Source organism: Xiphias gladius, unplaced genomic scaffold, assembly GCF_016859285.1.
Source record: "Xiphias gladius isolate SHS-SW01 ecotype Sanya breed wild unplaced genomic scaffold, ASM1685928v1 HiC_scaffold_246, whole genome shotgun sequence".
NCBI lineage: Eukaryota > Metazoa > Chordata > Actinopteri > Istiophoriformes > Xiphiidae > Xiphias > Xiphias gladius.
In genome coordinates, this window is record NW_024401912.1 from 6,614 (window position 1) to 19,292 (window position 12,679).

Here is a 12,679-nt window from a genome sequence, read left to right on the forward strand (position 1 = left end):
GTGTGATTTGTCGAAAATGTTGATTTTGCCATGTAGCAAAATGTCGACAGTTTCACAGCAAATTCTGTGTCTCCACCTCTTACGGAAAATTAATTAATTAAAATCAAATCAATGGGGCTTCTCCTCAACATACTAAATATCATTATTAGTCATTAATGAGTTAGAGGAATAGTTGGACATTTTGGAAAATATACAATTTACTATATCTTGACAGGAAGTCACTGTGTCTAGCGAAGAAACAGTCCAGCACATAGTCACCAACCACAGCCTGACATTTGTGTATGGACTAAAACAAAAGTGACATAAACATGTAAAAACAGTGATGACATGTAAATTAGTCGGCTTTAGAGGTGCTGGTAGGCTGATTTTGTTACCTTTGAAAGAGCCAGGCTAACAGTCCTCTCCCCAATTTCCAGTCTAAGCTAAGCTAAGCTAATTTGGCTGCTGACCAGAAAGATATTGCAGAGATCATCAAACTATGTATGATCTTAAATATTATAAAAGTAATGTGTTGGAAAACATCATTAAACTTTTGTAGAATTGAGGCTGTGATGGCCTCAACTCTGTGCTGTGATGGCCTACAACCCAACCCATTTAATTTAGTCATTGGTCAAATAAAAGTACATAACAGGTATCATTTGTCATTCATACTTGCATCCATTTGTCACAAAAGCCACGAGTTAAAACCGTCCTAGTCTCATAATTCAAAGACAGGGAAGTCTGTGCTACAACTGACTTCCAAAAGTAAGAAGGACCTCTCAGGTTTGAGCAACAGGGTCGGTCCTATGTTGCCAACCACTCCCTCCTTGATGGACGGTCCCAACATTTATGTGTGTCCGATGTTCCTGGGCGCATCCAGGGATCTGTGGCGACAGTTTCTGAGCTCGGATGGTTAAGATTGTGGAGAGAAAATTGAGGAGGAAGGAGTCATCAGACCGATCCACTGGTCCTGAAGAACAGGAGCAAGGAGTCAGAGTCAAACACTAATAGTATTACATCTTAAAACCAAGCCTTTCATTAGAGCATCACCCTGCATGGACTACTGCAGAACTCAGTGTTTGGTATGTACATAAATATTTGTTGCGTAAAAATGGTGACCAATTCTTTATCCAACTAGAATAAACCGTTTCCATGGTTATTTGAATACTGGCTGAATATAATGACTTTTGGGCTTTTGAAACCCATTAAAGCTCTAATGTAGACATTTAATCAGACATCTATGAAAAATACTCCTGATATTTCTTTTAATACAACAAAACTGAAACACCTTGCATTCAGAAAGTACTCATACCCCTTCACTATCTTCACATTTTATCAATCTCCACTCAATACCCCATAATGACAAAGTGAAAACAGATTTTGAAATGTCTGCAAATTTATTAAAAAAGTCAAAATGGAAAAATAAACACTGAAATAAGTACTCAGACCCTTTGCTATGCCACTTGAAATTTAGCTCAGTTGCCTCCCATTTCTCTTGATCATGTTTCTACACCTTGATTGGAGTCCACCTGTGGTAAAGTCAATTGACTGGACGTGATTTGGAAAGAACCATGCCTGTCTATATAAGGCCTCACAGCTGACAACGTACATCAGAGCAAACCAAACCATGCGGATGAAGAAACTGTCTGCAGAGCTCCGAGACAGGATTGTTTTGAGGCACAGCTGAATGGCTACCCAAATAAATAAATAAATAAATACATAAATAAAATAATAATAATAATAATAATAATAATAATAATAATAATTCTGCTGCATCGAAAAGGTTACCAAGAGCAGAGTGGCCTCCATAATTCTTCAATAAAAGACGTTTGGAACAACCAGGACTCTTCCTGTCACTATGGGGTACTGAGTGTAGATTGATGAGGGACGATTTTAGCATAAGGATGCAACATATAACAAAATGTGAAGGAAGTGAAAGAGTCTGAATACTTTAGGAATGCACTATATGTATACAAAACATAAGGACCAACAGAAATTAGTCTTTCAAGTCGCACCGCAGTGTATCCTGACGACTGAGAGCCATCAGACGACCTGTCCTGTACCCGGCTCCTTCCTTCACCTCCTTGCTCCTGCTGCAGCCTGTTACCTGTGTGAGTGGAGTAGTCATCTTGGCCAGTGGACTGGCTGGAAGCAGCTCGTTCCTGAACCAACCACCGGACATAACAATAAGACTTCATGATTTAAAAATAATAATAATAATAATAATAATAATAATAATAATAAAGGTTGTAGCTCACTTAACTGTAGCTTTAGAGCTCACAGGATACACCATAACACATAAGTAACCTGCCAGGTGTGTATTGGTGGGTAAAAAAAAAAAAGAAAAAGTGTACCAGAGGGTGCTGTGACTGTTTGGCCAGCCTCCTCCTCTCCCTGGCCGACAGCTGGGGGGTCTTCTCAAACTCTGGGGTGCGGGGGACTGGAAAGGCATCACCTAGGGGGTCTCAACAAACATACACACACCCACAAAAAAGCAAACTTAGTCCCAGGCATCTCTACATAAACTTTGGGGATGTATTACACTATAGTTAGTTTCAAAGTATGGTTCCATTCCTTTATAGTTATATCATCCTGGTGATACTAGATCCTTAAATAACTATCGACAAGTTCAATTATTTGTCCTTCATTGAGCAACACATGTTATAGATGTAAATTTGTTTTATGGTACATTTAGTAGTAAGTAGGTTAAGTAAGTAGTAAGTAAGTTCTTCAAGATAAACAAGCATGATTTGAGCTTTACCACTGACAGCAGAGACCAGTATTGGTTTAGGATGGTCTAACAGAAGATCGCATTGTGTTCAAAGTATCAAAATATTAACTTTCTGCCTCTAGACCACAGGCAACATTTTAAATGTTTGATAGGTGTACATGGTGACAAGACTGGTGACGGTAAAGTGAGGTTTGTACTCCAGAGAAGGAGAGGGGGGAAAAAAAAACCATCCATCAGTGTTGTAGTAGCCCCAGGAGTTTTGGATGGATGTGTGCTGAAAATTCAGATCTTGGTGACCCCGAAACCCAATTCACTGTCAAGTCTGTACTAGGGCTGGATATGGGCATTGTCTCCCAATTCAATTTGATTTTGATTCACAAAGTCCAGAATCGTTTGATTTCAATTCTTGTATTTGTTTAAAAAACTGAACAAATGATATTAGGTTAAGCAAAGACACCTCTGCATACACACACAGCACATGAAACGTTTACCATTATTTTCTACAGCATCATCAAATATAATTAAACCCACCTGGATCACGCAAGAGCTCACTTGGTCAGCCATCTTGAAAGTCTACTACACGTTCGATTGGACAAGTAGACTCTACCTTGTGATTGGATTGTCACTGTCCTATCAGATTCAGGTGTGAAGACGGAAAAAACCTTTTACTTGTAACTTCAGCGTCACACACAGTGTGGGAACTTTGAGCGCTGAGTTTTACACACAGCTTATTGCTTCGTATCTGTATACAGATGTTCAACAAAAGCACTCCCCTCCCCACAGTGTCTCTGTGTAACCTCAACCCGATTCCATTTCCTCCAAGATTTTATTCAGTTTTTAAAAACAAAAACAAATTCAAATGTTTTCTACACACGATCAAACTTGAATGTCTCATGTCAATTTATTTTACAGGTTTACTAAGGTGGATTTTCAAACATCCCTTTACAAGCTCAAATCTTATTGAAACTAATTTAAGCCCGTACATTTCTGTAGTTAGCTCGTTGGCAGGGCCAGACTCAATAAGTACAATCCACACACTGCTCATTCGGCATCCACGGCCTCGCATCTCATAGTCAGAAATAATATCTCTTCAACAAACACAAACAGACATCATATCATTGAGTTTTTCTTGCAGTCTATCCCTCCGTGGATACGATCTAGATTCGAGAAAGCCAAAGTCAGCTAACCATCCTATGCGTGACCGTCCTGTAAGCGGCAGCGGGTCTACATGGACTAACTATTCACGTCCACATTCACATCCACACGTTGGAATAATTTGATTGCAACAAAGTAGACATTTAACATATGGTGCAGCCCTAACTGAACCACTTACAAGTAACCACTGCATACACAGAACACTTAGCACAGATGCACGTTTACTGAAAGCTGCAAATGCAAAGATCAGTGTTGGGATGTTAAGAATCAATACCGGATCATTCAAATGAAAAATCAGATTAATCGAAATGTTTTTTCATCCAGCCCTAATTTGCACTAGCTGTGTAATTTTAGTGACCGTGATACAAAAGAAAAGAGTTGCACATCTTGATTTCATGGTGGTCTTACCAATGAATGCACTCTCTGACTCCAGCAGAGAACCTCTTGCAGATCCCCCCATCACACTCTTCTGCAACATACACACAACTCTTTTCATAATTCAACTCTGATAGTTACAGTCAGTTAATATAGTATATATATTCCATGTAGAGAATTTCTGAAGCAGATTATTGTAGAATCTCTCAAGCATAGGTGCTTGATCTATCAAAACATTGTCTCTTTTCAACTCACCAGATAATCATTTTGCTGTGGTGGAGACAGGTCAAGATAATCTGTGACACAAGAAGAACATTGTTTACTTTCTTTGCTGCAAATGCAAAATGGTTGTGAAAAAAAGGAGTAAATGCAAAGACCCGTGGATGTCACTGTCCTGATAATGTGCCCAGATACAGATCACCAAGTAGAAATGGGGCCATAGAGAAGACATTTTATCCTCAACATCCACATTAACCAAAGAAAATCTCCATCTGTCAACCTGGTAAAATATACATGAACAAAAAATAAACTGTCTTTCCAGGCAACTCTCCAACTGAAACAACTGCAACGGGATATATAGGTTTTTTTTTTTTTTTTTTTTAATTTTAACATGTAAGGAGTGCTAACCGTCCTGAACTGTAGACCTCTGGCTGCTGAACTGGCGATTTGGATCCCTGTAGTCATGCCTTCTCCTGCTGGTCACACCCACTTCCTCCAGCTTTGGAACCTCACTGGAGCCCAGCCTGGACTTCCCATCTGACTCGCAAATACAGATACCAACAATTTATGGCTGATATTATTGATTTGCAGTGGAGTGCAGTTAAAATTCTAAAAAACCGGTGTGTTACCTCGTATTTAAGCTGAAGGGAGTCGTGGATTCGCAGCAGGTTTCTGGGATCCATGTTTCTGGAGTTGGGCCTTCGGACTGGAGCTTGGAGCCGCAGCCTGGCCATATCAAACACATCCACCATGGGATGCTCCCCATGTCTGGACAAATAAAGACAAGTGCACACACACACACACAAACACACACACACACACACACACACACACACACACAAACACACATACAGAGCATATGTACAGTAGGTCAGTCATTTCTTTTGTTCAGACTTTACACCTTTTGCTCCAGAGAATTCTGGCTTCATAAATTCAGCTCACATGCTGTCATGAAGAAAGGCAAGAGAGGCTTCCACCCCCAGATAAGGAGCTGTCACCAAGCAAAGAATTGCTGAACACTGTTGTGGATGATCAATCAAACTGCTTTACAATTGTGCAATTTAAGGTTTTGACGTTAAATAGTCCTCATAATTACACTGTGCATGAGTTTATGGAATACTGTTGGTGAACTACTGAATTGTGAAATATTTTATGCATAACATTTGAAATTCACTGCTTTTGAATTTTAAAGTCAGATATTTTGAAATTCAGTTGAATATCAGCTATCTTTTGTACAGATTTCAAGATGTTTATGTAATATAATAATAAACAGAATTGCCGTATTCGTAGTCATAATGTGTGCGTGCGTGTGCTTTTTTAGTGTATGTGTGTGTGTGTGTGTGAGTTGTTGAGACAACACAAAAAGGGACAGGGTTCATTCGTTCATCAGAGTTAAGCCATTCCCATAGAAATGCATGGAAACTCATGGTCATCGAGCTACATTTTTCATCTTTTTTCCCCAAAAGTGTATTGGAAAACTTTTTTTATAATTAATTCTCACTTCAGTCTATCTGGTCATTAAGTGTGTGTGTGTGTGTGTGTGTGTGTGTGTATTGAGCGTACGGGAGCAAGAGAGCTTCAACCCCTCAGCTCGTCCTGGTGCCAGCAGCCAGATTGTATTAATGGCATAAATGAATCGAGCCCAGGAACCTTCGAGGGCGTGTTAGTGGCAGCAATGTTTCCAGAGGGAAGAATATTCCCTGAACCCCGGGTGACTTTGGAATAAATGACATAAGAGCCCTTTGCTCTCAATCATCAGCAATACAGTAGAGCCACCTGCATTACAATGTTTCTAGCTACTGGCTGACGTTAATTGGCTGTCAAAATACGGTGTTGACTGTTGGACCTGGTTGTCACAAAGCAGTGTTTAATGTAATGTGCCATGCTGGAGGAAACTGAGTCAACTCAGATTTACATGAAGTGCAGGTTCAGTATCGACCTGCAGGACTACATTTTTCAAATGAGATATCATTGACCGGTAACTAAAAGTAAAAATTTACAGTTCTGGAAACTGGTTTGAACTGACATCAGAAAAAAAATATGTAATTTAAAGTTTCCATTTTCTTGCTAAGAGTTAGTTGAGAAGATTAATACCACTCTTGTCTGTTCACTATGAAGCTACAGCTAGCAGCAGGTTAGCTTATTTGAGCTAACTTAGGGATGACAAGACTCTTGCAGGGCAAACCAGTGGAGACTCCAGGATGCCACCACTTCCTGTCGAGAAATAGGTCCAGCTGTAATCCTCCATAAATCCACAAATTCAGGTTTTAACACTTTGGATTTTGAATAATTTAAACCAAAACAGATATAATGTCTTAATTAGTGAGCTTTAGTGGTGCTGGTAGGTGATTTTTTTACCTTTGGAAAGAACCAGGGTAGCTGTTTCCACCTGTTTACACTAAGCTAGGCTAACCAGCTGCTGGTTCCAGCTTCATTTTGAACAGATGTGAGAGTCTCTAAGCAAGAAGGGTAATAAGCGTTTTTCCCAAAATATCAAAATATTCCTTTTAACATTTGAAAGTCTGTGTAACTAGGGCACCAAAATGAAAGCTGAGCTAAAGCTTGTAGTCATAACTGCTACCTGCATCATTTTATGAAGTCTGGACATAAATATTATTTTAGACCACAGTTTTACAAAGGGCTATGTGTTAGACTATTTTTGAGGAGGTGGTGCATTTATGCTCAGATAAGCCAGTCATCTGCTGGCTGTAACTTCATATTTAGCATACAGACATGAGATTGGTATTAATCTTCTCATCTCACTCTCAACGAGAACGTGAACAAGCTGATTTTCCCAGAAAGTTGAGCTCCTCCTTTAAAATACAACAAAGTAGCTGACCTGAGTTTTAACTGCTGTCAGGGTGTTGGGTGCACATGTAAATGTCTTTATTTTTATTCAGACTAAATGTCTCAAAACAATCTGCATGGTGCGGTGCTTGTGGTGTTAAAATGGTGGTTATCTGTAAACTGTCAGTCTGGTTGTTATATGGCTGCCCAGCACCTCTCTCACCAGTTGTTCTTCTAACTTGCACCACTTGTGGCTTTGCATTGAAACTCTAGTCTGAAATGTTGATTGTTTTAACCAAAAAAGTATTTTGTAAGAACAAACTGGCCAACAGCTGCATTGCTACGACAAATGGGGGCTTACTATCGGGAATTATCTCGGGGGATAGGTTGACCACTGACAGATTAGGTTAAACTTTCCTCTAAAGTAGTAGTAGTAGTGTGTGCTTATGTTTAGAGCTGACAGACTTGTGCCCAATTGTGAATGATTTTACTATGATTGGTCATAATCTCTCTCTCTCTGTTGAGAGGAAAAGAGATATAATCCAGTTGTTTCTTGGCAGAATCACAAGTCCATATTATGTCCCAAAAATATATTTTTATTGCGGGATAGGCAAAAAAAAATTCAGCCTTTTTGTAATCTAATTTTTTTAACAGTTCACAGCTCTCTTCATGAGTGAAATAAACACCACAATTAGTTTGAATATATTGAATCATTCATGCTGAAATTAGCATGATTTCAAGGTGTTTAATGACCTTATAGATAAATAACTAAGTATTATGTATTTAGGTAGGAATGGCTGTCCATAACAAAATCCACTGTCCTTCAAATGTTTCCTTGCTGAACCAATTAAGATGTCTATTGATTCCAAAATAAATGCTTTTTGTACTTTGCAGCCTCAGATTTGTTGGATTTCTGAACTGCCTTCACTGTCACAGCTGCCTCAGTGATTTGACACCTGGATATAATCAATGGTAGCAGTTGTTTTAAGATACTGAAGTCAGAGTAGTTCAATTCAATTCAATTCAATTCAATTTTATTTATATAGCGCCAAATCATAACAGAGATTATCTTAGGGCACTTTTCATATAGAGCAGGTCTAGACCGTACTCTTTATAGTTATATTTACAGAGACCCAACATTGCCCCATGAGCAAGCAATTGGCGACAGCAGCCAGTAAAAACTCCCTTTTAACAGGTAGAAACCTTGAACAGAACTACTGTACTAATACAATAATGTAAAAAGAATCCAGTTCAAAAAGTCTTGTATTCAACGTCCTTCAAAATAGTCACAAAAAATATACTTAAGTTAAAAATGTAACAGTATATGTCATCCAAATCGTCACGAGATAAATTTTGAGATGATTAATGTGGTAGGAAAGAGGAAAAAATTATACATTCATTTGTCAAACTTTTATCCAATCTGTGCTTTTTTTATTTTTATTTTTAAATTTGGTCTCTCTGGGCCTCAAAGACTGATTAAAATGAAACCACCTGAGACGTTTAGAAGGGAAATCTCCTTTTGATGCAACTGCTAACAGCTCATAGACATCTGAAACTTGATAAGGGGTTCAGTGTTTTTTGAGGTGTCAAAAAGCAAGTGGGTTGGGAACCACTGGTTTATTTTATTGTACTTTGTAAGCCTATCGTGTCATTTTTAATTTGATATCTTATTCATTTCTGGCCTCTTCTTCAGATATGTCTGGTGTCTGCCCAGTGGAGGAGGAGACCAGACAGAGTTGCATCCACAAAGCTCCATCTCATACCGGATGAACTGCTTCCATAAGACATTATTCGGCCTTACCAGGGGTCGACAGGTCTCCACCCACCTGTGGGCCTCCAGGAGAGTCACACCACGGTGCTCCATCAGATAGGCCATGCACAGGGTGCTGGAGCAGCTCGCACCCGCTGCAATTCACAAATGTGCAGCCTCTGTGCTGTATTTTATCTGTCGTTGGCCTCTCTGTCATCAGTATGACTTGTTTTATGGATAGTCCTTCTGAGTTTATTCCCTTATTTTTTGCTTAATTTCCAAGTTTTTGTGTAAAAATTTAGCAAATTTGATTTTAAGTACTTTGTAAATACATTTTGGTAATATTATTATTTAAACAATTATTTGAAAAAAATATATAAAAATGAAAAATTAAGAAATTAGGAGAGCACATGAGTGATCAAGAAACATGTCGGACACATTGCAGGGGAAAAGCAATACAAATTTACCAGCTTAAAATAAGAATGTAAGACAGCTTCAGTGCTTGGTAATCAAAACAAGATAAACATCGAGACGTGATTATGTCATGTCTTGTCAATGGGAAAATTTGACGTGATGTTAATGAAAAGGTTTCATAGTTACTAAGAAATGCAGATTAGTCCTCTGCAGGGACATGAATTTCATAGCAAATTGAATGGAAATCAGGTAAGAGGTAGTAGTAGCCTGATGGTTAGACTGAAGTGTAATCTTTTAAGGTATCTCATCCTTCCAAAACACACAAACACATTTGAAAGTAACCATTTTAAGTTATTTCATGTAGAATTCTTTAAAGGATTAAAGAATTGTGTAGTTGTGATAATTTGCTGCAAATATTGAGTCGAAGTGTAAATGACTGAGTTTTTTTGAATCACATGAGGCCAAGTGTGAATGGTTGTTAAGAAGGGATCATAACAAAAGTAATCTCAGGGCTCTTTTCATATGGAGCAGGTCTAACCCGTACCCTTTACAATATTATTCAGAGAGACCCAACATTCCCCCATGAGCAAGCACTTGGCGACAGTGGCGAGGAAAAATTCCCTCATAACGGGAAGAAACCTTGAGCAGAACCAGACTCTGGGTGGCTGGCCATCTGCCTTGACCGGTTGGGTTGGAGAGAAAGAGAGGAGGGGAAGAGAGAGAGAGAGAGGGATAATGCCATCCTTTCATCCCTTCCCAGGAGGTTTAACAACCATTCACACTTGGCCTCCTCCAAAAAGTATGACTGATATGAATATGACATCCAGCATTTATTTATTGACTTTTTCAGTCGTAAAATGGTCCTTATTGCCCTGCCAAAGAATTTTCGGACTCTCTTCAGCGGGCTCTTCTTGACTTTAGCAGGCAGACTTTCATCGGGTGACCCGCCACTGGCCGATGCATCCTCAGCTGGACTGGTTGCACCTTGGCTAACAGTTGGTTCCTTTATAGCCGAGCCAGTAGTGTCTATTCCTGCAGCAGCTTCTGCTCCTTCAGAAGACTGAGGCATGTTTTTAATGCCATCACAGGAGCCAGGAAGGACTGAGCCTGCGTCTGTATGACGAGGTATGGCCGAAGGCTCTTCCTCTTTGGGCTCTTCCTCAGCCGCACAGTCAAGAAATAGGTCCATGTTGTCCATTGGTAAGATCCTCATTTTCTCTAAAGAATCTTCAACACTGAATAAAACATGACAATAAATGAATGGATCACTCAATCAAAAAAAAAATCTGTCCATTAATCCAATCATGTATCTATCCAACCCTACTGAAAACAAAACACAGGCACTCACTAAAAGCTGGTGTCTATTTCATCTTCCAGATGGACCATTGTTACAAAGGGGTGATCGAGAGCCTTCCCCGGAGTGATTCTCTTCTCTGGGTCTGTATCTAGAAGGCATGTCAGGAGGCTGACAAAGGCTCTCTGATCCTCCAGCTCAATGGATTCCCGTGTGTCTGGGTTGTGCTGATTGAAAACAAAGTAGGTGACAGTTCAGTTTTAACTGCTTCCTGTCTCTCAGTGACAGAGGATATTGGTATTAATTCATTGTGTAGTCATGAAATGGACCACTTACTGTTATCAGGTCATCCAGACTTCTGATTGTTGTGTCCCATGTTTTCGGCTCAATTCCAGTGTCAAGCTGGTATTCCCTTGGGGTCTACAGGAACAAAACATGCAGGTCAGATACTTCTTCCTGAATGTGTTAAATATTATAAAAGAGTTGTTGCCTAACTGGGAGATGTAAAATTGTGAACTGCTGAGCAAGGTTAAAATACCTTCATCCACCATCTTGGGCTGTCCAAGTGCTTTTCCACCTTGAAAAAATTTTGTGTGCATTTCCCAGCACAGAGAAGGTGGTCAGCTGGCTGGCCCAGGACGTCTACAATGCCCCTCATCTGGAGAGAGAACATAAAGAATCACATCAGCCAACATCCTACAACAAGCCCCCTCTCGGGTTTGGACATGTATCTGGGGCACAATTTAACAGTCTTTGCATTTGAATCTAGATCGGTTTGGTTACTTACTGACTGGTACTCGCAGTCTATCGCAAACAGGTGTTTGCAGAGGTACAAGACCCCGAGCACACAGCCTAGACTCCAAGCGTCTATGGCCTCGGAGAAGGGGAGGCCCAGGGTGACTTCAGGTGCCCTGTGTGTATCGTACAAGAGTCACAAGAGCTATTAAGTACACTGTCAAATTCAGCATATGTACTGACGACTGACACAGCCTCTGCTGGATCATTTACAGCATAAACACACAATTGCAAACATGTTAAAAGATGAGCTTTGCAAATTGAACCTACCTGTAACCCAGAGGCTGAATTGTCTTCCCAAATACCTCTTCTCGGACACCGAACGACACGCCAAAATCTATCAGTTTTATTCTGAAGGGCTCACTCAGATGGTTTGCCAGCATTATATTGTCTGGCTTCAGGTCTGAGTGAACCACACCAATGCCCTTCAGAGCATCCAAGGCCATCAGCAACTGCAGAGACAAAGGACACAATGTAGACGGTTAAAGTTACCATTGACCAGGGTGCAGGCTTAAACAGATCAAGAAGAAATACAGTTATGTTACTTCAGTATGTAACTTCTTTCCCAGCTGGCTGAGTATCTTGCCGTTACTTGTTGATAGATTGATCAAAGCCACAGTCTTTACCTGGTGGGTTATTGGCCGTATCTCATGGAGAGAGAGTGGCGTCCCTTGCTGTTCGCTGAGCAGTTGTAAAAGACTCCTGTCCAGCATTTCAAACACTAGACAGGTATGTCCTTTGTGTTGAAACTGCTCAAAGAAATGAACCACATTCTTCATGGCTGGGTCAAGCACGCTCACTGCTTCAAGCATTTTGATCTGTGGGGAAAATAGGAAAAATGACATAGGTACTTAGCATTCTAGATGAAGTTCATTTAATAAGCAAAACATAAGCAAGAAAACATGAAAAACCTAATTATCAAAACGCATTAAATAAATTACCTCTCTTTTAGCGGTCTTTTCGGTTTCAGGATCTTGAGGCCACGTCCTGTGCTGTGATTAAATTCACAGCTTTAGCAACTTTGCCAAAGCACCCTTCGCCGCTGAATTCTTTAATGAGGTAGCGACTTGTGCTGCTGCACAGTGTGTCGCTTATTTGCACCTCAGAGCTCTCTGATTTCTTCTTCTCATCTGTTACCGCGGACAGAGAAGCAGTACATGAGGGAGAGGAGGAGAACATG

General features: G+C 40.0%; 1 protein-coding gene across 1 annotated transcript; it reads right to left on the minus strand.

Annotated features, from left to right (window-relative positions):
* Nucleotides 1–892: 892 nt before the first annotated feature.
* On the minus strand, nucleotides 893–12,311 carry LOC120787569 (homeodomain-interacting protein kinase 4-like). Its single transcript, XM_040123280.1, has 14 exons — nucleotides 12,126–12,311; nucleotides 11,770–11,951; nucleotides 11,492–11,615; nucleotides 11,243–11,362; nucleotides 11,041–11,124; nucleotides 10,759–10,931; nucleotides 10,253–10,645; nucleotides 5,089–5,227; nucleotides 4,868–5,000; nucleotides 4,496–4,536; nucleotides 4,274–4,334; nucleotides 2,334–2,443; nucleotides 1,995–2,141; nucleotides 893–949 (listed from the first exon to the last, which is right to left on the minus strand). The coding sequence occupies exons 1-14, from the start codon at nucleotides 12,309–12,311 to the stop codon at nucleotides 893–895; spliced, it is 1,950 nt and encodes a 649-aa protein (XP_039979214.1).
* Between the last annotated feature and the right edge of the window lie 368 nt (nucleotides 12,312–12,679).

Coding starts and splice junctions, on each gene's coding strand:
- LOC120787569 (XM_040123280.1), bottom strand. CDS start 12,311: ATGCTTGAAGCAGTGAGCGTGCTTGACCCAGCCATGAAGAATGTGGTT. Junction 11,952..12,125: donor TACGGCCAATAACCCACCAG/GTAAAGACTGTG, acceptor TTGTCTCTGCAG/TTGCTGATGGCCTTGGATGC. Junction 4,335..4,495: donor CACAGCAAAATGATTATCTG/GTGAGTTGAAAA, acceptor TGTATGTTGCAG/AAGAGTGTGATGGGGGGATC.